Source organism: Salminus brasiliensis, chromosome 17 (genome assembly GCF_030463535.1).
Source record: "Salminus brasiliensis chromosome 17, fSalBra1.hap2, whole genome shotgun sequence".
NCBI classification, from domain to species: domain Eukaryota; kingdom Metazoa; phylum Chordata; class Actinopteri; order Characiformes; family Bryconidae; genus Salminus; species Salminus brasiliensis.
The window spans coordinates 36,005,377-36,032,227 of NC_132894.1; the positions used below are offsets into that span (position 1 = coordinate 36,005,377).

The 26,851-nt window shown below is 41.5% G+C and overlaps 1 protein-coding gene across 1 annotated transcript; it reads left to right on the top strand.

Moving 5' to 3' along the window:
• On the top strand, positions 1–26,640 carry LOC140537798 (mucin-5B-like). The gene is made up of 29 exons (XM_072660052.1): positions 1–232; positions 2,235–2,262; positions 10,935–10,957; positions 12,154–12,415; positions 12,630–12,744; positions 13,227–13,317; positions 13,890–13,996; positions 14,542–14,758; positions 14,976–15,104; positions 15,718–15,835; positions 16,023–16,161; positions 17,789–17,899; positions 18,418–18,487; positions 18,610–18,747; positions 18,905–19,069; positions 19,175–19,269; positions 20,043–20,169; positions 20,582–20,834; positions 20,948–21,000; positions 21,679–21,779; positions 21,913–22,064; positions 22,562–22,700; positions 23,053–23,163; positions 23,263–23,442; positions 23,720–23,959; positions 24,041–24,197; positions 25,105–25,233; positions 26,080–26,224; positions 26,601–26,640. The coding sequence occupies exons 1-29, from the start codon at positions 1–3 to the stop codon at positions 26,638–26,640; spliced, it is 3,867 nt and encodes a 1,288-aa protein (XP_072516153.1).
• Positions 26,641–26,851: the final 211 nt, after the last annotated feature.

The window sequence follows — 26,851 nt, forward strand, 5'->3', positions numbered from 1 at the left end:
ATGAATGAATTAGGGTCCACTAACTACTACAAATTATTTAATTTACAGGACCTCGTACAGGACCTCGTACAGGACCTCATACAGGACCTCATACAGGACCTCGCACAGGAGGACCTCATAAAGGACCTCATACAGGACCTCGCACAGGAGGACCTCATACAGGACCTCGTACAGGACCTCATACAGGACCTCGCACAGAAGGAACCTCATACAGGACCTCATACAGGACCTCGTACAGGTCCTCGTACAGGTCCTCATACAGGACCTTGTACAGGACCTCATACAGGACCTCGTACAGGACCTCATACAGGCCTTTGGGGGGTTTAATGTTTTTTTTGTCAAATTTCAGTCTTTTCAGTATTTTTCTATATTTGGTAACTTTGTTACAAAACTCTCACCATTACAGGTGGCCAAGAAATACTTCCTTCATATCGTTATGATTTGTGTTTTAATTATTTAATTTAGGGTAATGAGAAGCTCAGAGCTTCACACACAATTGAGCATTTCACCAAAACAAACAAATAAACAAATAAAAGTCAATAAAAGGCACAGTGATATCAGCCAACTCTCACTGCAGAATTCCTGCAGGATTGTTCAGCAGTGGCTAATGATTTACTAGAATTAGCCTGAAAGGTTAATTGTGTAGACCTGTGGGATATAAATAGGTTCTAGCTCATTATTTTCACATGTTTTATGAACAAGGAGTGTCTTTTGATAAGTGACGTAAACACACAGCCGGATGGTTGCACACACCTGGCAGGTGGGCAGATGAAGGAGCAGTTCCTGGTAGAAATGCTGGGGTTATTAATTTTAATTACGTATATAAATAAAGTATTTATTAATCTGCTTCACTGTATTATGTTTGAACTATAGCAGCTGCAGATAATATATTAAATATTGCGTAGGAAAATATGTGTTTTAAAAACTTTTTAAATTTAAATACTAAATTCACAATCACTTAATACACTGCACCTACACTATTTGGTCAAAAGTATTGGGACACCTGCTCATTTATTGTTTCTTCTGAAATCAAGCAGGATGAGGAAGCGGGCTGGCAAGATTACATCTGACCCCTCACATCCTGGACACCTCCTCTTCCAGACACTCCCCTCGGGTAGAAGACTGTGGTCCATCAAAACCAGCACAACACGTCATGCTAACAGCTTCTTCCCCAGAGCTGTAGCGCTCCTCAATCACAGTGGTCACCTCCCACTGTAAACCTCTAAACTTACAACTGAACTGTACCAAACCGGACTGAACAGCTATTTGCACTCTGCCTATTTTGCACTATGACTATTTGCACACCTGTACAGATGTTCTTTTCTTTTCTGTAAATATATTTTTCAGCTCTTTATTACCTTTAGTACTTTTTACTTTTTTAATTTATCCCCTACCCTATTTATTGTTCAGTGTCTTTTTCCTTTAGTTTAATCTGTGTTCTGTGTTTTTTTGTTACTTGTCATACGTGTTGCTCTCACCAAGACAAATTCCTTGTATGGGTAACATACTTGGTGAAATAAAGAGATTCTGATTCTGAAGGCTATATGGTTGGAGTAACTGTCTCTACTGTCCAGAGAAGAAGACTTTCTACTAGATTTTGGAGGAGCACTGCTGTGATGATTTGATACCTCATGCCATCCAAAAGTACTGGATGGAGCTCCTCCACCATCATTCCAGAGAATACAGTTCCTCCACTGCTCCACAGCTCCTCAATGCTGGGGGGCTTTATACCCCTCTAGCCCACGCCTGGCATTAGGCAGCATGGAGCCAATAGGGTCATCAGTGTTTAATTGCTCCAGAGAGTCCAGAATTGTCCTTTTGTGGAGCAATTTAGACAGGTACTGACCACTGCATACCAAGAGAGAACACCCCACAAGACCTGATGTCTGATGTTCTGGAGATGTTCTGACCCAGTCATTGTCTAGAACATCACAGTCTGGTTCTTGTCAAAGTGTCTCAGATTCTTATGCTTGTCCACTTTTCCTGCTTCAGCACCTTCATCACCTTCAAGACCTGACCGTTCACTCACTGACTAATATGTAGATGCACCCCTCGACAGACAGGAGCCTCTGGACCCAGATCATTTTCCTCTTGTAAATTTGGAGAAGGAAGGAGCAGAAATGAGGTTCAGTTCAGTCAGTTCTGACTGAGACCACAAAGTTTTGTGATGGACCTGAAGGAATAGTGATAGACCCTTTTAGGAAGCCCATTTGGGTCCCAGTAACAACACCCAGGAACCCACCTAGCCTATGTTCCACCCATGTGAGCACTGCATGAGCGTGTTGGCTGGGTTTACAGGTGGATTGCAGCCTCAGGGAGGGAGGACATGTGTGTGTTGATTAAACAGGTGCTTCACCTTCTGACATTTAGGATCTGGCCAGTTGCGACAGGATGTATGTGCTGAAGGCTATCTGCATGGCCCCAGACAGTTTGCTTAGACTGACCACCATTTAAATTCTAGTTTTAACACAAATAAATAATAAATAAACAAGAGGATGATCTCCAGCAGTTGTTTGATTTAAAGTTTCATTAAATTCAGATCAATTCTACCTGATCTGAATTCTCAGGCTCTGGAAGATAGAACCATCGGTCTGGATCCAGGAGCATGTGGGTTGGTTTAGGCTATCCTGTCTCCTGTAGTGTGAACCAGATATTAAAGAACCTCCACACACTGTATACCCAGCCAACAGGCTCATGTGGGGCTCACATGGGTGGAACATGGGCTAGGTGGGTTCCAGGTGGGCATGAAGTCTGAGTGGGTTTGTAGATGTGTGAGGCTTCCCAAATAGGCCTCATCGTTACAGCCCACCGTAATCCCCATTCCCATCTAGGCCCTGTATGCTGTGTACAACCCACATGGGGCCCATGTTTAACCCCTCATGGTCCCATCACTGACCCTGGTGGGCATCCAAATGTGGGGTCAGCATGGTACCCGAGGAAAAACCTTCTGCTTCCCAGCTGAGACACCCATACAGGCCCCACATGGACATGTTAGCTGGGTAGGTTCCAGGAAGAAGATATGTATAGGTGACCTCCTTGTCGGAAGTAAAGACTGAGACTTTTAGAAAGAGTTTGGACAGACTCCAGCGTGTCCCCAGCGCTCTCTGAGTGTACGTAAAGATTAAACACTGTGTTTGTACAGATGACACAAAGATGAGACCTCTCGATGAGGCATCTCGACACTCTTAGAATAAACAGAGCGTTCGTGTTTGCGCTCTTACTATTGAATCTGGAGGCACCGACGTGTGCAAATTCTAAATATTGGCCTAAGAAAGACTTGCGTAAATATTTACTCGTTGACGCCCAGCTGCGGCCTGATGCGTTAATTATATTAGCAAATACGGAGAAATTTAAGCAGGTGCAGACTTTATATGGTCATCTGTACCTGCGGTTTCCTCCAGCCTGCCTGAGTGGTTTTAGTCTGAGGCACAGTTTTGAGTCCTGACACACCCTGACCTCACTAAACCTGCCCGAGGCCTGGACCATGAGGGCAGACCTGCTCTGGATAACAGGAGCGAGGATCGTTGTTGGAAGATTTATCTGAGTCTGTTATCCCAAATTCAGTCGTTCTTGATATTGAGATTCAGAGAGGACTAATAATAATAATAATAATGATAATAATAATAATAATAATAATAATAATAATATAAAAAATGAACAGTTGTCATGACTTGTGTGGTTAATGTCTGTAAGTGGTGCAGTGATTCTCTACAGTATTTCCTTTAGGGTTGGGGGTGAAACGGCTGATTTCTCAAAACAGAAAGTGTCCAATTTTTAAGATTTTAAATGAATTTGAATTTTTAACTGATAAAATTAAAATGATTATTTTGGCCACTGAATATTTTTTTATACATTCATTTCATTACGTCATTATTTTGATATTCTAATGCTTAGTGAGATCTGTTCTAATTATTTTGAGATTTTGTATTGTGAGTGGTGGGAATGGGCCTCCAAAGTAACGTCTGTAATTAACAACAACCCATATTCACCATTAGTGTCTGCCTTTAACCCACCCATGCAGTAAACACACACACACACACACACACACACACACACACACACATACACTAGTGAGCAAACACACCCACAGTGACAGTGAGCACATGTGCCTAGAGCAGTGGGCAGCCATCACTGCAGCACCCAGTGAGCAAAGAGGGTTAAGGGCCATGATCAGGGGTCCAACAGCAGCAGCAGCAGCAGCAGCTTGCTGATCCCGGCTATCGAACCCACAGCCCTGTCATCAACAGCCCAGTGCTCTAACCACTCAGCCACCACTGCCCCAGGGTTTCTACTACATTCAGAGGAGCATTGCTGTGAAGATTTGATTGCATTCAGTGACAAGAGCGTTAGTGATGTCAGGATGCTGGATGATGATCATCACCCCAACCCCATCACCTAAACCCCCATCTGGAGCTCCACCATCCAGACCAGCGAGGGTTAGTGGCATTGCTTCCTTTTAGCAGAGCTCTTTTTAGGACTGAAAGCTCATAAAGGCCCAAGAGTAGCAGGTTGGTGGGCCTGGGTACTGCTGAACTCCCCTCAAAAGGGAAAGGGCTTCAGAGCCCCTCTAGCATTAATGGGATAGTTTGCGGTGTGCGGACGGAACCGTCCCACGCTGTGGTAAGAAACATGGGGTGTGATGTGAAGTGAAGTGCTGGCTAATACCTGCAGGTGACTCTGTGTACTCAGGTGTGTTTACTGATGACTGCACCACAAGGCCACAGGTGTACCTGAAGTAGCCACAGGACCCTAATTCACTCCGGCTGACTGACGTCAGAGACAAAGGTGGCAGTGCTGTAATTTCAAACCTTATAGAATTTCCTTACAGTGATTTAGAGTCAGAGTAATGATAATGATATTTGGCCTCTATAGTCTTTACTATGGCCTCTCTCAGCTGTGTGCTTTACACACACAGCTGAGAGAGGCCATATTTATAACCATTATAACTTTATAACCATTATCAGTTACTGTGTACTAAGGGAGTCCGGCAGGTGTTTACTTTCCAGTGTAATGGACTCCTCTTAATTGGTATAAATGGGAGAACTGATGGGAGAACTTTACACCACCCGCTGCATCCGCAAAGCAACCAGCATTGTGGATGACTCCACCCACCCTTCACACAGTCTGTTCTCCCTCCTGCCATCAGGAAGAAGGTACCGCAGCATCCGGTCCAACACGACCAGACTCTGCAATAGCTTCTTCCCCCAAGCCATCAGACTCCTCAACACAACTCAACTTCTGAACTGATATCTTACTGGTACATGCACACTCTCCCTCTCTCTCTCTTTCCAACCATTTATCCCAGATAACATGGGAAGCATTTTTTGCACAAGCATTTGCACTGATAACTTTACTACCTCACTGGACACTGGACTGCACATTGCACAACTTGCACACTACAGTCATTATTTATTATCCTCTGTCTGTACTGTGTTGTCTGTCCGCACTTGTTTGTTTGTGTTGCACTTGTGTTCTGTATGCACTGTCTATGTTGCACCATGGTCCTGGAGGAACGTTGTTTCGTTTCACTGTGTACTCTGTATGTAGTTGAAATGACAATAAACCCACTTGACTTGACTTGACTTGACTTGACTTGACTTGATTTGTCCAGACCAGAATGTCCCACTTTTTATGCCTCTTTATTTAGAGACCATGCTCTTTTTGTTTTCTAGTGGACAGAAATGGTTGAGGAATCAGACATCACTATTGGGAATATCTGCTCTATGGTATTTTGGCATCATGATTGACCTCTGACCCCACGTTTAGTCAATCAGCGGTGGCATGTTTGCTATCTGATGTGTGCTTCTTTAGTTTAGAATGAGAGATGCTAAGCTAATGTTGCTAAAAGACACTGGACTCAGCTTGGGAAACACACGCCCGATAACACCTCTCAGCTCATCTCTTTGTAAATGGCTGTGGTTTAGAAAATGCTGTATATTATATATCCATAATCTATAAAGTTCATCAGTACAAACATAGACCTCGACCTCCTATACAAACATCACACTCAGGACTTTTCTCTGAACATATAAACACTAAACACTTATTATTATTTTATTATCTGCTCAGATTACACAGCATCACACTTCACACTTACACACTGCACACCAGCTGTTCAGCTGTATTTCTATATTGTATATATATATATATTTATATCTAATCTCTGTATTTTAATTTAATTTGACATTTTTTGCTTTTGATCCTTATATTTTATACACTTTTAAAATATATTTTTCATTTTTTAATATTTTTTTTTATTATATACTGTGGTTGCATGTGCACAGAGAACTGTGTGTAACTGAGGGCCAGGAAGGGTACATCAGTTGCGTCCCCCAATTCGCTCTGAATGTAGGCTGCATTTCTAGGCTGTATACGAAGGGTCCCTCACTTTCAAACTGCCTTCTAAGACATAGGGGCCGAGAAATGTGGCCTGGCTTTTGGAACGCAGCTAAAGAAAGATTTCAATACAAAATAAAAGTTCTCCATGTTTTCTAGCTAATGCTAAAGTAGCCTCGGGGTCTCTGTATGTAACAGGCTGTGCTATATCAAAAGTGCTTTTTTATATTTAGAATATTTTAATGTGATTTAATAAAATGAAGTTTTTGCTGGTTTGAGAAGTTACACAGCTACCACACACACTGAAATACCAGCGCACTTTAATATAAATCAAGGATTCAGGGAGACTTTATTGTCATTTGCATCACATGTGGTACATCGGGTGGAACGAGATTGAGATCTCAAGGTCCCAGTTATACCCATAGAGCAATTATTGAATAAAATAATAATAATAATAATAATAATAAGAATCTAGAATATCAGAAGGGTAGACATAAATAGGAAAGTGAGAGAGCTGAGAAATCTGATCACAGTATGAAAGGAGTGTAGCAGCATGAATGAATAAGTAGTGGTAACATAATAAAGTGTCTCAGTGTCCTCTAAGTGTCCGTGCCCTGCTCTACACTGAAGCCCCTCGTCACACCGCGGGACAGACAGCCCGTACACTCCCTCGCCTGCAGATGGTCTCTTTGTCCTCATCCTGATATGAGACTTTCGGGGCAGTGGTGGCTCAGCGGTTAGAGCGCCGGGATATCGATAACAGGATTGTGGGTTCGATTCCCGGGCTCGGCAAGCTGCCACTGTTGGGCCCTTGAGCAACGCCCTTTACCCTCTCTGCTCCCCGGGCGCTGGAGTTGGCTGCCCACCGCTCTGGGTGTGTGTGTACTCACTGCCCCTAACACATGTGTGTGTGAGTGTGTGTTCACTACCAGATGGGTTAAATGCGGAGGACACATTTCGCTGTACAGTCCACGCTGTACAGTGACGAATACGTGCACCTTTATCCTTTTATCCTTTTTTTCATTTTGTGGTCCAGCCTTTATCCCGGTCCAGCTGAAGTCTTCTAGGTAGGGCAGGTTGTTGCCGCTGCTGTTGCTGATTTTCAGTGAATGTTATCAGGTTTGTAGGTGAGGCAGATTTACAATTTACTTTTGTTAACTTTCCCTTTTGGTCTGCAGATACGGCAACATGAACAAGCAATACAGAGAACCCAGCAGAGTGCTAGATAAGGAGGAGGAGGTTCAGCACCTCAGAACCATCCCAGACACTAATTCTACAGACTTAGCTAAAGCTCCTTCACCTGGGATTCACATCTGCACACAAAGGAAATCTATTTTGGAATTAAATGCAATTTAATTTAGGTATTAAAATACATAATAGTACAGAATTAATATGTAATAGGGTCCCCGGGACAGGATTTTGGATTGGCCTCATGGATGTGCACAAATTGAGTCTGCACTTCATTCCAGCTTCTGAAAGCTAGGCCTTTGCCTGGTGACAGTTAACCAGGTTATGGTGATCTTTACCCAGTGATGAACATGCAGATATGGTGGGAAGTTTACATACTCTCATCATGGATGTGAGCGTGATGCCAATTTTGGGCTTTCAGTGATTTCAGTGTTTTCAGTGAGAGAGGTTTGCATAAATGTCCCCTAAGTTAAACCTTCACTAGATGCTTCTGGTAGTCATCAGCAAGCAAGTCGTGAGGTGGGACCTCCATGAGCATCAATCAGCTTTGGGCATCCATGGTCCCTGGCCACTCGGAGAAAAGCGCTGGGCCTCCAGCTCCACCACATCACTTAAGAGTGAAGAGGCGAGAGAGCCAGAGCACGACCAGCTGTGCTCTCTCAGACTCCGGCTGCTGATGGCAAAGCGGCATGGCTCCGGATTCGATCTCCCGACTCCCAGGTCATGGTGGCAGCCTTTACTTTTTAGGCCTTATATATCTTAGCCTTTGCTGTTTTTCACTTTTTGTTGTTGTTTACACTGAATCCGTTTCACATTGTACCAGAATTTTTCCTCCCTCTGTAAATCTTAAATGTCCAGGAAACAGTGAAAAGCCTGGACTTCCACCCCGTATGTCTATAATTAATAATCCAAAGCCCAACATCCAGATAGTTTGGACTGTTTTCCATGTAGTTGCTAATTAATACAATTTAGGACTAGAAAATACATCCAGGTAGTTGATTAAAGGTCCACTTAAACGGCCAGGAGCCAGTGGAGGGCCTGGACCTCCATTACTCAACCCCATATCTCAAAAATAATCCTGGATAATCTTTCTGGATAATAAAATGTACAATTAGATCATGCAGCCAGTTTAATGATTCAACTGTTTTGGAGATGCTAGATTTTTGCAGGACATTAACAATATATTTATTCTAATTCCGAATCCCAAACACTACCTACTATCCTTTAAAGAGGTGGCTCAGACGTCTGCACAGGACTCGCAAATTCATTTCTTCATAAATCTTGGAACAGATCCTGATTCCTGACGTTGGAATAAATGAGTCAAATTAACACCTTCGGTTTCAAGAATGTGCTTCAGGCGTGGCATTAAAATAAGTGATTGGTGACCAACCAGAGCAGAACACACCTCGATGCAGACGTGTGAGCGTGATACGAGCCCCAATCAATCACGCTACGCTCGGTCAGTCTGAAGCTCTGCGTGGTAAAAGCAATCTGAGGCTGATTTGAGCAGTGATGTGTCCTGCTGAGATTCCCCCTCCATTCACAGCAGGGGGGCATCAGGAGTGATGCGCTGTGGCGGGTGTGTTGGGCGTGTGCTTGTTCGAAATAATAATATTTAAAATAATCGATTCCCCTCCCAGCTAGAAGTGCTTGAGAACACAGTGAGGGGAAAGGACTGCGTCTCAACAGGTGGTTTTTAAGTGGAGTTATTTATCCTGGCCGGGCCGATGTGTTCAGGTGCCCTCATGATAGAAACAGAAAGCCCGGGGTTGTTCGGGCTTGTTGGCGATGCCATCCAGCTGAATAGGTGTATGTTGGCACAGTGACGGCTCACTGAAATGAGGAAGACTTTTTTGTGTGACAGAGCAAAGGTACACCTGAGGTTTTATCCGTTTTGACTCACTAGCTTTTAATGCCTTTGTGTAAATTTGCTGTTAGAGAGATAAGAAAGACAAAGGCGCTGGCAGCAGGAGGTTAAAGGTCAAGAGAGATAATTGGTAATTAATCTTCGAATAGGTTCACGCCTGCAGAGGCTCGTGTGTGTGCGCGCTATGAGTCAAATTAAGATAAAACAGTTCAGTAAACAACAAAAAAATGTCATGGGAACCCCTTAGACACACGTTAAGGGATGTTAAATCAAAGATGAACAGAAGTACTGACAGTTAAATCATGATTAATAAACATCTAGGAGCCAGCAGAGGACCTGGACGTCCATCCCTCACTTCTATAACCTCTTATATAATAATCCAGGAATAATCCAGATGGGTTGCATTGTTTTCCATGTAGTTACTGAATAATACTATTTAGGATTAGAGAAAAAAACATGCAGTTAAATTATTACAGGTGTACTTAAGTATCCAGGAGACAACGGAGGGCCTGGACTTTCACTCCCCAGTCCTGTAACTCAAGCATAATCCAGATAGTTTCTGAATAATAACAGAGGATTAATTCAGCATTAAGAATTACAGCCAGTTAGATAATGAAAGGCTCACTTAAACATCCAGGAGCCAGTGGAAGGCCTGGACTTCCATTTCTTAATTCTGTAACTCAAGAATAATCCAGATAGTTTAAAAAGTTGTTTTTTTTCATGTAGTGTCTGAATAATAAAATATAGGATTAAAAATACACCAAATAAGTAATTAAATTCCACTTAAATGTCCAGGAACCAGTGAAAAGCCTGGACTTCCACCCCTTACGTCTATAATTAATAATCCAGCAATAATCCAGATAGTTTGGATTATTTTCCACGTAGTTGTTAATTAATACAATTTAGGACTAGAAAATACACCCAGGTAGTTGATTAAAGGTCCACTTAAACGTCCAGGAGCCAGTGGAGGGCCTGGACCTCCATTACTCAACCCCATATCTCAAGAATAATCCTGGATAATAAACCCCCCCCCCCCCCCCCATAAACATCCAGGAGCCACCAGCAGGGCCCAGGCCTTTACACTATTTTATACATAATCACTGAAAGACGAGCCTTTAACTATAGGACAGGTTAAAAACTCACAATTTGAACTCTAAAATCTTAATGAATCTTTAATTTTTTTTAATTCTTCCAAACTATAAATCAAAACTCATCTCTACAATATTCACATTAGTCACATAACTGCTCACAGACCACGCTTTACAGTGAAAGCTGTGAAATTGTGAATTCATAAGTAGCCAATTAGATTGAAATCAGGGAGCCGCTGACATCTTGGGAAAGTGCCAGGTTCAGCCCCTCCTTGGCCTTCACACAATAGAAGGTCTTATAAAGGCTAAAGCTGAGCCAAGAGCCACATTCAAACTCCTGTGGGCCATCAGACGACCCACAGGGCCACCATGGGGAATTACAGAGCGATTCCGATATGGGCGCTGAGATGGATGGTACTAGCCATTGGAATAAGCTCCACACAGACAGGTAGGAGAACCACCTTTCCTTCAGTGAGCCGCTCTGGACCAGCTGTTGCTGGTCGACGTCTGTAAGAATCGACATTCTTATGAATCTACTTCTCCTTCATGGAAGGGCTTGGAGTTGTTTGACCAATGTGGGGCCTTTAGAAATGCCCGAGTCCTGTTCTTCCAGTCCGCTCCTTCTATTGTGGAAATCTGAACTGGACAGATGATTAATGAATACTAATAATGAGCACCAGTGGAAGGTCTTTGGTTGTTTATCAGCAATTTCCTAACTGTGTACCTTGAGTTTATGACCATCACACTGACCGCCCCTTTGCTCCCACAGCAGACGGACCTGTCAACTTCATTCCTCAGATGACCAAGATAACCATGACCTCAGGTGAGAATCCACAACCCCAGACCTTGTAACAGTAATTCCTTATAATCAGACTATAAACTGACCAGTGGCTGGACCTTAACATCCCAGCATGAAGCCTGTAAGGATGAACATGAATAACTGATGAAGAATTCCACACATCTGGGTCCAGCAACATCAATACATCACCGTTTCAGAGCAACTGGTGTCCGAGTTCAGTAGATACCAGCATCACCATTCTCCTCCAGCCTTTACCCTCCATCTAACACACCCTGCTACAGCAGCAGCTCATACTGAAAGCTTTCACAAGAGAGGGAGGGTGAGCCGGCTGCTCCATTTAGCACTGAACTCAACTTAAGTGCATTTACATCACCTTTAAAGGCTTTTTAAAGCAATGAAAAGTGATGGAATCTTCAATAATCAACACACGTTTCAAACTATAGTAATAATAATATAATATATATTAAAACTAATAGTTCATAGCGGATACTGAATAATTCCCAGCAGATACTAAATAATTCATAGTAGATACTGAATAATTTATAGTAGATACTGAATAATTTACAGTAGATACTGAATTTGAAGTAGGTCCTGAATATTTACTTGCTAAAACTAATAGTTCATAATGGACACTGAATAATTCATAATGGACACTGAATAATTCACAGTGGATGCTATAATTTGAAGTAGGTCCTGAATAATTCATTGTTAAAACTAATAATTCATAGTAAATCCTAAATAATTAATAGTGGATACTGAATAATTCATATTGGATATTGAATAATAAGTCTTCCCCACAGTTGAAAAAGGAGTGAAATGTTTGTTTTATTTGGCTCAAAAGTATATTTCTTATTTCTGATGTTGTTGATTGACAGGCGTGAGCCCTGCTCATAATGAACGAGTCTGCAGCACATGGGGAAACTACCACTTCAAGACCTTCGATGGAGACATCTTCCAAGTGCCCTCCACCTGCAACTACATCCTGACCTCACAGTGCAGCAGCAGCTACGAGGACTTCAACATCCAGATGAGGCGGCAGGTGGTGGACGGCCATCCCACCATCACCAAGATCACCATGAAGCTGGAGGGCACGGCGGTGGAGCTGACCAACAACTCCGTCAGCGTGGACGACCAGGAGTGAGTACCTTCAGTGCTTTTAGAGTCACACCTTCCTGCTTTAGTTGTCTGGAACATTAGGGGTATGACACAGCATCGGTCAGAACCTACAAATTCAACTGCAGCACTTTTAGGAAGGTTAAAATAATCATCCTAACTGGGAGTTAATGTGGGCTGTAACCCAGACTCATCCTCGGGACTGATGAAGAATATCTGTCTGTCTGCTTTGCCGCAGGGTGACTCTGCCGTACAGCCACTCCGGAGTCCTCATTGAGAAAAACCCCTCTTACATCAAAGTTACAGCCAAGCTGGGACTCACGGCCTGGTGGAACGGGGAGGATGCTCTCATGGTGAGTGAAACTGATGGTCATGTAGAACTGGAACTAGCTATTTATTTATTTTTAATAGATTAACTCAAGATTTATAAGCTGTTTGAGGGCACCTTTATAATAACAAAGCACATTGAGATAAATGTGTATCACAATGGGAACATTGTTTTAAAAATGATACAATTATAGTTTTTGCACTTTAACATAGCGACAGAGGCTAAAAAACAGCATTGTATAATAAAGTGTGATACTGTCTGGTATATCAGATTGGTGGACCAGTACTTCCCCCAGTGGTGTTCTGGGCCTTATACAGTGAATTCCAGCTATTCCTTATTCAGCTGGGTTACAGTACAGTTACTGTTTACTGGAGCACACGTTAACTTTACTGTATTCACACTCTAAAGCCTACAGTGTGTCTAATACTGATGATTATTTTGAAATAGTGTAATTAATGAAATAATTTATGAATACATTAATTGATACAATTTATTTAATATCTCCAGATTGAACTTGACGACAAGTACAAAAACCAGACTTGTGGACTGTGCGGTGACTTTAACGGAGTCCAGCTCTACAACGAGTTCATCAAAAACGGTTGGTTTTAGTACATCTATATTTTAGTATATCTCACGTTCATACATTTATGGTACATTAACTCTAGAGCAGGGTAGCACTAATATGCACAACTAAATATACTACATAAGTATACAGAAGCAGGAGGGTCCTATGTAAGGAACTTTCTCTACTGTGTACCAAGGATTTATATAATGATATATATATATATATATATATATATATATATATATATATATATATATATATAAAATGAAATATATGGACAAATATATGAACACAGCAATTTTTTTTACTGTACATTTAAAGTCAGTTATCCATAGTAGTGACATGATATAATAATAATAGATAAATAATAAAGTGTCGGAGTGAAGTGATATTGACCATCTCAGTGAAGTGAGCTTGTTCAGAAGCATGATAGTCTGTGGGTAGAACCTGTTCATTAGCCAGTTTGCTGTGTCAGCCTACTCTGTTGTTGTAATCTGCACATACAACCTATACAACAATGCTTCTCACGCTGCACTTCAAAAGTGTTGCAGCCCTACATTACGTAAGTACAATCCATAAACACTGTTTATCTCCTATTAATAAAGGTGTTGAGATTTCTTCATCTGACTATGGACATTTTGCCAAGATGGATTCTCCAACAGAGAGCTGCAATGCTTTACCCACTCCATCAGACGACACGTGTGCCATACTGGTAAGATCTGGTCCAAAACTGCTTTATTATTTCATATTTCACAGCCCTAACGGCTCAGTCCTTCACCAGACTAACACCCTCACAGTCCGGTCACTGAGATTTTACTCTACCGTAAACTCTCACCGGTCAGTTTATCAGAAACTCCTAGCACATAGTAGGTACACATTGAAGATGCACAGTTACAGACTGTAGCTCATCTGTGACTGCCACAGTTTCACCCCCCAGTGGAAATAGACCACCACAGGACCATCAGATATTACTTGGGTGGTGGCCCATTCATATGGTATGTCAGGAACAGTGGTGTTGCTGGGGTTTCTACACACATCAGTGTCGCTACTAGGTTGAGAGAGGGGGTTACTACCAAGTCCAAAAAAATCCACCAAGAGGGGCTCAGTGGCTCTGTGGTCAGACACTGAACCCCTGATGAACCACTAGCACAACTGAGCACCATCACATGAGCTACAGTCTCTGTGAACTCTACACCAGAAGCGGCCAGGAAGTCTGTACAGATGGGCCGACAGTAAGGTCTTGTCTTTCCTCCGCAGACGACAGTGTGTGAGCAGCTGCTCTCTGCACCACCCTTCAGCAGCTGCAAGGACCTGGTGTCCCTCGACTTCTTCATCAAAGCCTGCGAGGAGGACATGTGCCAGTGCAGCAGCAACTCCAGCTCGTTCTGCCTGTGCAGCACCCTCTCAGAGTTCTCCCGCCAGTGTGTGCACGCCGGAGGGAAACCTGGCCAGTGGAGGACTGACCAGTTCTGCCGTGAGTTCGATCCGGTCCTTAGACTCTTTCTGAGAGATGGGGTTTAGTCTGTAATGTAATGTAATAAATATGCACTCAAATTTAAATTCTCTGGGAATTTCCAACTGCAAACATCCAAAATAATAAAGCACGCTGTTTTAATGTTGATATTTCACTCCAGCGTGAAAACTTCCTCCAGAAGTATAATAACAACCCACCAACCTGCTCTGTTTTACAGCTAAAATGTGCCCTGAGAAGAACATGGTGCACCAGGAGTGCGGGAACCCCTGCATCAACACCTGCTCCAACCCTGACAGAGGCCATGTCTGTGAGAACCACTGCATCGATGGGTGCTTCTGCCCAGCAGGTACCCTGTGCTCTTAAACACTCGTGTATTCCTAGAATAATAAAATATATAATAACATACATACATTTTAGTTATAGAACCTGTTTATATGGATTTATATATGCCTTCAGAATCGTATGATCTGGAAAGGACTGCATCCTTAGGGGTTCTTTGAGGTTTATTATGTAAAAGCAGAGGATCTATATAGATTCATCTCAAAGAACCATTTGGATCCTTAACTGGTTCTCAGTCTGGTCAATCTCTATGAAATGAAACCCTCTCGTGGTTTGTGGTTCTTTAAATAACCAAATTCAAAATGTCTCTATATAGGACCAAAAGTTTTGGGACATTGATTAATTAAGTTTCTTGTGAGTTTATTCTGTGTTTATCGTCACTTTCCTTCTCATCCCACCAACATCATTCCAGTTCTTCCACTGCTCCACAGCTCAATGCTGGGGGGCTTTATACACCCCTCTAGCCCACGCCTGGCATTAGGCAGCATGGTGCCTATACGGTCATGATGTTTATCTGCTCCAGAGAGTCCTGTTCTAGTGTCAGCAATGGGTATAACTTAAGCGTAGCTGTGTCCACAAACATTTGGACATAAACGACCGAATGTTGTGCTGCGTTCCAGGTTATGTGCTTGACGACCTCACCGGTAAAGGCTGCATTCCACAGGAAAAGTGCTCCTGCACCCACAATGGAAAGGTCTATCAGCCTGGCCAGTCCTTCACCAGCAACTGTAAAGAATGGTGAGTAATTAGCACAATGCTAATTGGTGGGGTATAAGCTTTCATTGCTTGTTAGCTACATCAGCCTTGTAGCTACAGTGCTAAAACCACACCAAACATGTCCTGGCTGATCAACCACCCACTAAACCCAACTAACCCTCAAGAAATCCAGACCTTCTGATGTCTTTGATGTATTTCCCCTCTTTAGCACATGCACCTCTAATCAGTGGAGCTGTAAAGAGAATGACTGTCCTGGGATCTGCTCTGTGGAGGGAGGCTCTCATATCACCACATTTGATGGAAAGACATACAATTTCCATGGTGACTGTACGTACGTCCTCGCTAAGGTCAGTGCAGCCCGTCTCAGTACGTCGTTTGTAGAGTTTAGGGTGCTGTGATTTTCAGGTATGAACTGTACTCACTGACTGAAGTTCTTTGGAGTGACTCTAGAGATGGAACATGAACAGTTCCCCACTTACATTTACATTTATGACACTTATCTGATGCTCATATCCCAAGATCTTACATGTCAATCATGTTCAACAGCATGATTGCAGAACGAAGAGTAAGAACTCTTACTGCTGCAGTGTCCAGCCAGGAAATTGAGCCCTAGTTTGCCATGGGAAGGGTGGTGGTGATATCCACTACAGTAACAACCTTCTTATCGATTGTTGTCCTTGGTTCTTCACATAGTTCCAGAACTTTTGACCTTGTTCATGTGACAAAACCAGACTTGTATGACTTGGTTCAGCATTATATCTTCTAGTTCTTTCTCATATTCATATATTCAGTCTCTTAGTCTCATGCACATACACGCACACACACCTTCACTGGTGCTTTATCATAAGGCCAAGGCTGCACTTTGCCATACCAATAATGTTTCCATCAGGTTCCTTCAGTCTTCTTCTCCTTAATCGTCTTTCTTTAAGGCCCGAGTCATTCCTCCCACCTTCTTCTCAGACAGAGGACATTCCAGGGCCTGTAGACGCTCAATAAACACATCCTTAACACACTATTCCAGTCCTTTCTTTCTGAACGACAATACCTGAGCTGTGTGCAGGTGTTCTTCATAGAGTCATGGAACAAATGATGGATTTATTTATCAACACTTCTTGGGTTTAAGATTTTGCCATGCTAGCTTGACTTGGCATGGAGTGTTGTCAGAGCAAACTTTTGACTACTTTGGTGTTAGAAACCCCCAAAAGAGTGAGAAGATCGTCTAGAATGGTTCCCTTGTGTATATCAAGCATTATACCTATGTGGTTACTTTCACTTGCAGTTTCTTACAACAGAGGGTTCATGCTTTTCTTTGCTAAATTCTGAAAACTTTATGTGCTTAGTTTTTTTCAGTTCCAACAATATCCTCCACCACACAATTGTTAACACATATATGGCTTATTTTCTTTATATCTTGTCATTATATGTTTTCCCTTACCTTAAAATGTCTGCGTGGGCTCAGTGAGGCTCAGTTATTTAATTGCTTGATTTTGACTGTACTGACAGTTGAAATGTCTCTTTTTGTCTTTATGGAATCTGAAACTGTTTTCTGTTTCTTCCTTTAAAATTCTATTAAAAATATCTATTTAAAATTCTATATAAAAAATGCAAATGATTGACCTCAACAATAAAGGTCGATATAGACATGCAGCACGATAATACAGCTCCATTAAAGCCCTCGGCTGTCCCATTTTACCACACATTTGGAGTCTTGTTTATCATTCCCTTTCACTGAGCCATCCTATAAACCTTCAGCGTTCTATTTCATTTATTATTAATAATTATTCTGGGTGTATTTGATCATTATTGAAAATCATTACTATCTAATATTTCTATTTGAATTAATCTGAAATTAAGTTCTATGCAGTTGAATTATAAACTTTATAGACATTAAAACTTGCTTCCTAATTACTGAACCTTACATCTACAATCTTTTCTTCATGTAGGTTTTGTTGTTAACATTTTTGTCCTCTCCAGCAAACCAATGGCACTGAGTTCACGGTTGTAGGAGACCTGGTGAGGTGTGGTCTGACTGATACGGAGACCTGCCTGAAGGCAGTCACCCTGGCCCTGTCTGGAGGAAACACTGTAAGGAACTTTTCTCCATTGACAAAAATCAGCCTGTTATCGCTGGGGTCATCAGTCCTACAGGGCCACAGCCTCAGACATTGCTCTAGACATTATTCCAGAACATATGACTTAAGCAGATGTTGTGAACTTAGTTTAGTTTGGTGTCTTATCAGCATTGTTACTCATTACTTCTCATGAAATCAGAATTGCAGCTATTTAAAAGGATAGGACAGATCATGCTTTGCTATGCTTTGGACCATGCCTTCAGCATACAGGAATGTTGGAGGAGACTGTACACTAGGGCAGGGGATGCTGAGAACTTTGGACTGGAGATCAGGTGGCTCCTGCTTTGAGCTAGAAGGCCAGACCACCTCTAATAAGTGCAGCTAGGTCTGGGAGATATGACTGAGTTAATTGGGGCAGAGATGGGATGGGGAAACTTCGTCATGTGGAAGGTAGAAATGGAAATTTTGAGGGTTCTTCAAGAAAAGTCCCTTTAGTTCATAATCGTGATGAAAGTGTGCATTGCCTCATAGGTCTTCAGCATCCAGCCTGACGGAAAAGTCTTCATCAACAGAATCTTCTCTCAGCTGCCTCTCTCAACAGGTGAGCAACTGCGTAGGTGAAGGTCAGAGGTCAGAAAACCTGACAGCTCCAAGAAACCAGCAAACGAAACTCATGTTCTCATTATTAAAACTACAGCTTTGGTTTTAATCCTCTCTGTGCAGCGGGAGTCAACATTTTCAAGCCGACCACCTTTTACATCATCGTCCAGACTTCTTTTGGACTTCAGATGGAGATCCAGCTTGTGCCGATTATGCAGGTCTACATAACCGTGGATGTGACTCACAAGCAGAAACTACTTGGTAAGTAAAATGATCACTCCATTATATTATATTAACATTAAATATCACAGTGTGTTTCAGAAGCTGTAGTATATAAACGGACTGGGTAACTGACCGGCTGAATGGGCTTAATTTAATAAGACGTGAGAGTATCACTGTGTTCTGTGTGTGTTTTTAGGCCTGTGTGGAAACTTCAACGACATCCAGAGTGATGATTTCACCACCATGAGTGGGGCCTGCGAGGGTACTGGTGTAGGTTTCGCCAACAGCTGGAGAACCAGAGCTAACTGCCCTGAAGTGAAGAACAGCTTTGAGAACCCATGCAGTCTTAGCCTGGAAAACGGTACACCTCAACCTTTCAAGCACTTCAGTGTTCATCATCATCAGAGTTTCTCTGTGCTTCTTAAAAACCTTAAATAAATCTCTTCACGTCTTTTTGTGATTACAGAGAAATACGCTCAGCACTGGTGCTCCCTGCTGACAGCCTCTGAGGGTGTGTTTGCTCCATGCCACAGTGAGATCAGCCCTGATATCTACCAAAAGGTAGCTTTAAAAACATACAGCATTTTTCTACTACTTTCCTATTAAGGCTGTGATTAAACCATATTCAACCGTTAGCTTACCATCTCCAGTAGCCTGTTATTTACCATTTGGCCATTAGCTCACCATTATCACTATTATTGTATCAGTAGTTTAACATTAGCTTTCCATCTTACCACATGGTACCATTATCTTACTGTTAATACTATCTTTGAACCATTTTTACCATCAGCTTACATATACTGTTACATCCTTAGCCTTTTCGGCAAAGTTTTACTATTAGCATTACCTTTTGAACCATTTTTACCATTATCTTGCTGTTGATGTTATCTTTTTAACCATATTTACCATCAGCCTACAAGGACCATTACCTTTTTAAACAATTCTACTACCTTACTACCCAAGACTGATTAACGTTTTATCAATCTTTACCATTGGCTGATTATTACCATTCTTTTTTAATCGTATCATTTACATTTAAGGTATTTAGCTGACGCTCTTATCCAGAGCGACTTACAAGGTTACTGGTATTACAGAGGTGGGCCAGTGTAGTGTGAGGAGTCTCGCCCAAGGACTTTTATTGGTGTAGCACAGCATAGTCACCCATACCGGGAATTGAACCCAAGTCTCCCACATGGTATAGCACCAGCTGGTAGTGGTGTTACCTGTTGCGCCACATCAACTACAGACAATCATTTCCAATCGTTTTCTTTCGTGAGGCATCCAAGGATTTTTAAAGCTTTTATCTAATCATATGTTTTGTTTTTATTAAACAGAACTGCATGTATGACACCTGTAACTGTGAGAAAAGTGAGAGCTGCATGTGTGCAGCACTTTCCTCCTATGTGCACGCTTGTGCTGCCAAAGGGATCTATCTCAACGGCTGGAGGAGCGAAGTCTGCAGTAAGTGGTTCATTCAGATTCAGCAAGTTTCAAATGATCTGATAGGGAAGCAATCAGCAAAGACTCATCATTTCACAGCTACGCTAGCTTAGCTTTACCCTAGTGTTACAGCATTAAAGTTAGTGATGCTCTGAGGATCTGCTTTCTGTCAAAGATTCATACAGACTACTGGCTGATTTATTTTTACAGTATATTATACAGCAGTTCCAGCCACACAGTCTGACTGCTCAAAGATATGTGAATATATTGGGGTTATATGTGAAGGCATCTTTTGACCATATAATATCACTAAGCGGTTGCTTAGTAACAGCAATGATAACCTTACTCCAAGCTGCTGGAACTATTTTGGAACTACAAAACACATTACCCCTGAAGTGTGTTTTCATCAGAACCGGGTCATCTCTGTTCACAGCGAAATATACCACCTGCCCCAGCACCATGGTCTACTCCTACGATGTTCAGAACAGTACCCAGTCTTGTCGCTGCCACAGTGACCCAGACTTCACCTGTGCCGTCACCTTTGAGCCGGTGGACGGATGCGTCTGCGCTGCGGGAACGTATCTTGATGAAGGCGGAAAGTGTGTCCCACCCACTAAATGTTCCTGCTACTATAAGGGATTGGTGATTCCTCCTGGAGAGGTCATGAGCAGAGACGGTGCCATGTGGTAGGTCCTCCTTACTCTGTTCTGTACCTGTATCAGAACCAAATCGCTTGGGTTCCTCATTGCAGAGTTGCAATAAGTTGACGACTGATAACCTTCAGAAACTTGTGTTTCAGCACCTGTAAGAACGGCCAACTCAGCTGCATCGGACATTCCACAGACCAACCATGTAAGTGCTCCGTTTGTCCATTATTCACACTGAATGGAACAGAATAGGCTGTTGGGGGATAAATACTGAACATTGAGTTTCACTGTCATTTGAATCCATTGAATGCATGTCGCAATTCTGCAATAGACCTGCATAGAAAGACAAACAACACACTAAGAAATGGACAGTACTACAATAGAGAGGATCATGCTGGACAAAGAGACTAACTTGTGGTGAAGCGAATGAGAGACATTATAAATGGTGTATGACATAGGAATCTAGTGGTACAATATCTACAAATATCTGTGGTCTGCAAAGAATTGGAAGTACCAGCATAATATAAAGAGGTGCCCAAACTTTTGACTTTGGATTCCAAACTCAATCTTACTTTTTATTTGTGTACAAAAACTCTAACATACACAAATAAATATCTCAAATTTGAATATATAAATAAAAAACAAATATATGACAAATCAATATTAAAGATTTACATTTTAAAAGCATTATATGTAACTTTCTTGGGGGCCAAATCAAAAGTCCTCCCAGACTAAAATTGGGCAACACTTTGGGCAGCCCTGATCTAGAGAGACTGGAAAATGAGTGATGAGTAGAGAAAGTCCTACAGCGTCAGAAAGCACATAATGAAGTCTTATACCTCCACATGGTTTGATTAAGATAAACGTCACCTCTTGCCCACAGCTTGCTCCTCACCGATGGTGTTCTTCAACTGCTCCAGCACTGCCCCAGGATCTACAGGCTCTGAGTGCCAGAAGAGCTGCAACAATCTGGACATGGCCTGCGTGAGTTTTCACCTGACTGAAGATAACATGTCATATCTGCTGTAGCTAAGCAGCAGATATTGGTAATTGATTATCATGTGAATCATATATACTAACAGCTACCCCCCCCCCCCCCCCCCCTCCTCCCCAACAGATCAGTACTGAGTGTGTCTCAGGCTGTGTGTGCCCCTCGGGTCTCGTGTACGATGGGAAAGGAGGCTGCATTAAGGAGGAAGAGTGCCCTTGCGTCCACAACGGTGTTCTTCACCAACCTGGAGAGTCCATCAATGTCGACTGCAATACCTGGTAAATCCATCTTAGCTGATATTTGTTTTAATGCTGTTTTAAGGGGTTAACACTGCTTTTATTTTTTTTATTTCAAGAATTTAAAAATGTAATGCATTTTTTAAATGTAACTATATTTACTGGATCATTTAACTTTGATATTATTTTACTTATATTAGTTTTATATGTTCCTTTTCTAAACTACAATTGTTTTTTTTATTCATTGTGATGTATTTCAATTATATTCATTTTTAGTGTTTTTACTATATAATTTATTTATATTTTATTACAGCAGTTTCTACTATTTTATATTATGTTTTAAGTCATTTTAAACATTGCTGTTGGTCCACTTATGGGTTTATTATATAACCCAAATGTTTTGTATTGATTCAATGTACTGGTACAGACTGGCTCTCCATTTTCTGAATAATTCAGGTGATTTCCTTCTGAATCTGTGTTAAAATGCTAAACAGTGCTCAAAAGTGTTAATAGTGATTAACCTCCTCCCCCCTTCTCAGCACATGCAAGGACAGGAAATGGCAGTGCACCTCAAACCCGTGCTATGGAACCTGTACAGCTTATGGTGACGGACATTATATCACATTCGATGGGAAAAGATACACCTTTGATGGAGACTGTGAATACACTCTTGTCAGAGTAAGTGAAGAGAAAACCCATCCTCAATGTCTGAGCTTTTACTGTCACCAAGATGTTTTGCTTTCATTAACAAAAACGACACAAATTAAGATCATTTCATATAGTGGTGATACTGATTACTCATAATAAGGCTTAAAAGAGTGTTTTAAGAGTGTTTCAATCACACAAACACACAGACTCAATCAAACACAGTATGTGTGTCTACCTGTAATTAACTCTATATAACATTAGAAAAAACCCAAATAAACATAGTCAGTGGTCAGTGAGAGTGTCTACCTGTAATTACTCTATATAACATTAGAATAAACCCAAATAACAATTTTCCCATCTACTTTTTCTGTGACTGACTTAGGATCACTGTGGTCATACCAATGTCAGCGCCACCTTCAGAGTCATCACTGAAAACATTCCCTGTGGAACCACCGGCACAACCTGCTCCAAGGCTATCAAGCTCTTTCTCGGGGTGAGACCTTGGTCTACCTGTACTTCAAATCGAGCTGTAAAACTATTGGAAAGCTAAAAGCACACCAGCACTTAACATAATATGTTATTTTTCTTTCAGAGGAATGAGCTCATACTGACAGATGGAAGCTATCAGGTTGTCCAAAGAGATCAGGGAGAGGAAATTCCCTATCAGATCCGGGTAATGGGAATCTACTTGGTGATTGAGGCTAACAACGGCCTAATTCTCATGTGGGACCGGAAGACGAGCATATTCATCAAGCTTAGTCCAGAATACAAGGTGAAAAATCCAGAACTAACCTTAATTATGGTCGGCAGGTCACTAATTTAAGCCTGGGTGATGCCACAAGCATCCCTCTCCCTCATCACTCACTGATGTAACAGAACTGGCAGTGTTCAGCTGTCCAATAGAGTTGCGTTAGCCCAGCCTTTTTGCCTGAAAATCCAGTAAAAATCCAGTTTAAATAAAAAGTAGACTCTTCTGCTGCATCTAGATACTGTAAATAGAGGTTTTCTTAAGTCCGTTGCTAATATGATCTCCACTTGTATTGTATCAGGGTGCTGTCTGTGGTCTGTGTGGAAATTATGATGGCAATGCAAAGAATGACTTCACCTTAAGGAACCAAGGAGTGGTGAACAATGCCCTGGACTTTGGAAACAGCTGGAAGGATTCCTCCAGCTGCCCAAGTGCAGAGAGCATCAAAAATCCCTGTTCCTATAACCCCTACAGGCAAGCCTGGGCTGAGAAACAGTGCAGCATCATCAAGAGTGATGTTTTTAAAGCCTGTCACTCACAAGTAAGTTTTAACTTCAATAGCTTTCAGTCTGCCATTCTCACGTCTACAGGCCATTCCTAACAGTATGTTCTCCTCATGAAGGTGGATCCAGCTCCGTATTACGATGCTTGTGTGTGGGATTCATGTGCTTGTGATACTGGTGGAGATTGCGAGTGTTTCTGCACTGCTGTCGCAGCTTATGCTGAGGCCTGTAATGAGGGTGGAGACTGTGTGGCGTGGAGAACTCCTAATACCTGCCGTGAGTTAGCTACTTAATTTGGGTGATGTTAAAAACAGACATAATTTCCCTGAGGAGGAACAGTTTCACCGCTTCATGTCTCTACTGTGTCGAATATTTACTCAAAACATACTTACCAGTTCAGACTAACTGCTGTATGTATGCTGCACACTGTAAAAAAGGTCTAAAAAAGTCATAACCTGCCAACATAATAGAATGAATTACACATAGCTATTGCTGTGCCTGCATACTATTTGATCTTCAATGAAATAAAAAAATGACAGTTTACTTTCTTTTTTAAATTAAATGCATTATAATGCACGTATTTATATCCATTTTACAAAACACTGAAAAAAATGCAGTTCAGCCCAATAAAAAACTGCTAATAATAAGAAAATAACTAAATGCATTAAGCTCCACCAGATCGGGTGGAGCTGTGTTGTGTAATCAATGTTTTTAGGGACAAACAACTGGTTGATTGGCTAAACTGATTGCTCCCTGGCTTCAGCTGTTAGTTAACAATGTTCTAGTTAAGCCTACGCCAGTATCTACTGTAGCAGTTATCTAACATGGCTGGACACCCAAAGCTGCCACCCAAAGAGAAGGTACGGCGTCTAGCTTATGTAAACACAAACAGAGAATACATTAGCTACTAAAATGTAGTGGATTCCACAAATCGCAAAAGAATCTTTAGAGACTTCAGCTTTAAATCCTTAAAACGCCTTTGAGCCACCGGCTTCTATTACCAAACAGCCCTAACAGTTACTAAACAGTTACAGTCCCTGTAGTTACTAAATAATTTGCCTGTGTGATAAGCCTTGCTGAATTAAGGGGTTAATCAGCACAACCCCTGTGATTAATTAATAAAGTAATCATTAAAAGAGATAACTGTTTTATACTTATGGTTAAAATCATGTTTTTCTTACAGCTCTCTTCTGCGATTACTACAACCCTCCTGACGAGTGTGAATGGCACTACAAACCATGTGGCTCCCCCTGTATGAAGACCTGCCGGAACCCCTCTGGGACATGTTCCGATCAGATTCCTCCACTGGAAGGTATACTAATCTTTCTCAGATGAAGTCTAAACACTTAGGCATGAATAAATAAGTGAATTCAATTATTATATTTCTATTACATTCTAGTTATCTACAGTTATTGTTTATTTCCGCTTCAAACTGTTGAAACACTGAAAGGGATAATCTGAATAAAATCACATCAAATTAGACCTCAGAACAAAACTTTATAGAGTGAAGCAATCAAATACAGGACGTATCAGGAGTGGCCAACGGGGGCCGGAGTCTAGCACAGTATAGCTGATTTAACAGTAGTCTCAATGCTCTGGAAACTTAAATTGGATTTCAAAATATCTAATTTGGGAAACAAATCTGATTTGTCTGCTGTTTGAACATAGCCTTTCATATGTGGTCCTAGATCAGATACACATCCGATTTGTGGGCATGCAACATGAATGTGAATGTGAAGGTTGGATTTCATGTGTCTTTTTGCTTGTACATTTGTGCTTAGTGCTGTTGTCATCAGCCAGCAACAGCAGCGTGAGAGACACTTACATCTATGCCTATGAACTGTCAGGATACCCACATATCATCTAAGCAACATCTCAATTGTAATGTGAACTCACTTGCTGTCTAGTTTATCATGCTTAAATCTTCACTACAAGTTATTACAGAGAGAAGATTCCAAGTGACTTTTCACCAGTAGAGTATTTCTCTTTCACTGTGTGCACTTTTGGTTGCATATTTAAATCAGACAAAAGAACAAATGTGTTAATTTAATTTCAAACTGTGGAAATAAACAGTAAAATAAATATAAATAAAGCATTTGTTGCAATGCAGGGTTAACAGGTTACAGCCATATTTCATTCCTAATATTTGTCTCTTTAGGCTGTTATCCTAAATGTCCTGCTGAACAGCCATACTTTGATGAGGACAAAATGAAGTGTGTGGACAACTGTGGCTGCTACGACAATGAAGGGAAGCATTACAGCGAAGGAGAAAAGGTTCCCACTACAGAAAACTGCCAGACATGGTATGCTTGCACTTGATATCTTCAAAGAATTGCTTACTTATTTAATATATATTTGAAACTAAGCGTTTGTTTTCGTATGTTTACTTTTATAAAGCTATTGTCATTCTATGACAATCGACTGCAAGAAAGATGAAACAGGTAAGACTCTGCTCTGATAAAACTCATTTATATCCTATTCTTTGAATAAATTTGTTGAGTGGAACAACTAACTTTCACATCTCTGATTTTGTAGCCTGTACCTGCACATACGATGGGAAGAAATATCCATTTGGAAGCACTATCTACAATACTACCGATGGGCATGTCCACTGTATGACGGCTACATGTGGAAATAATGGAACAATTGTAAGGCACATGTATCTTTGTCCAACACCAGCTCCAACAACATCAACATCCACTCCAACAACTGTGTTTAACTTCTCCACAACAGCACCAGGTTAGTGCCATCCTTTAACACAGTGTTATTCATAAATATAAATAACAGCATGTTCTTCTAGTGGTGCAACATACCAGTTTACCAAAATCACAAGTACGTACCACAGAGGAGCTGGTTTTATGATACCTTTGCGATTTAGACCAACACTGACAGGACTACATACAGAAATCAATAGGTCAGACTAGCTGAAG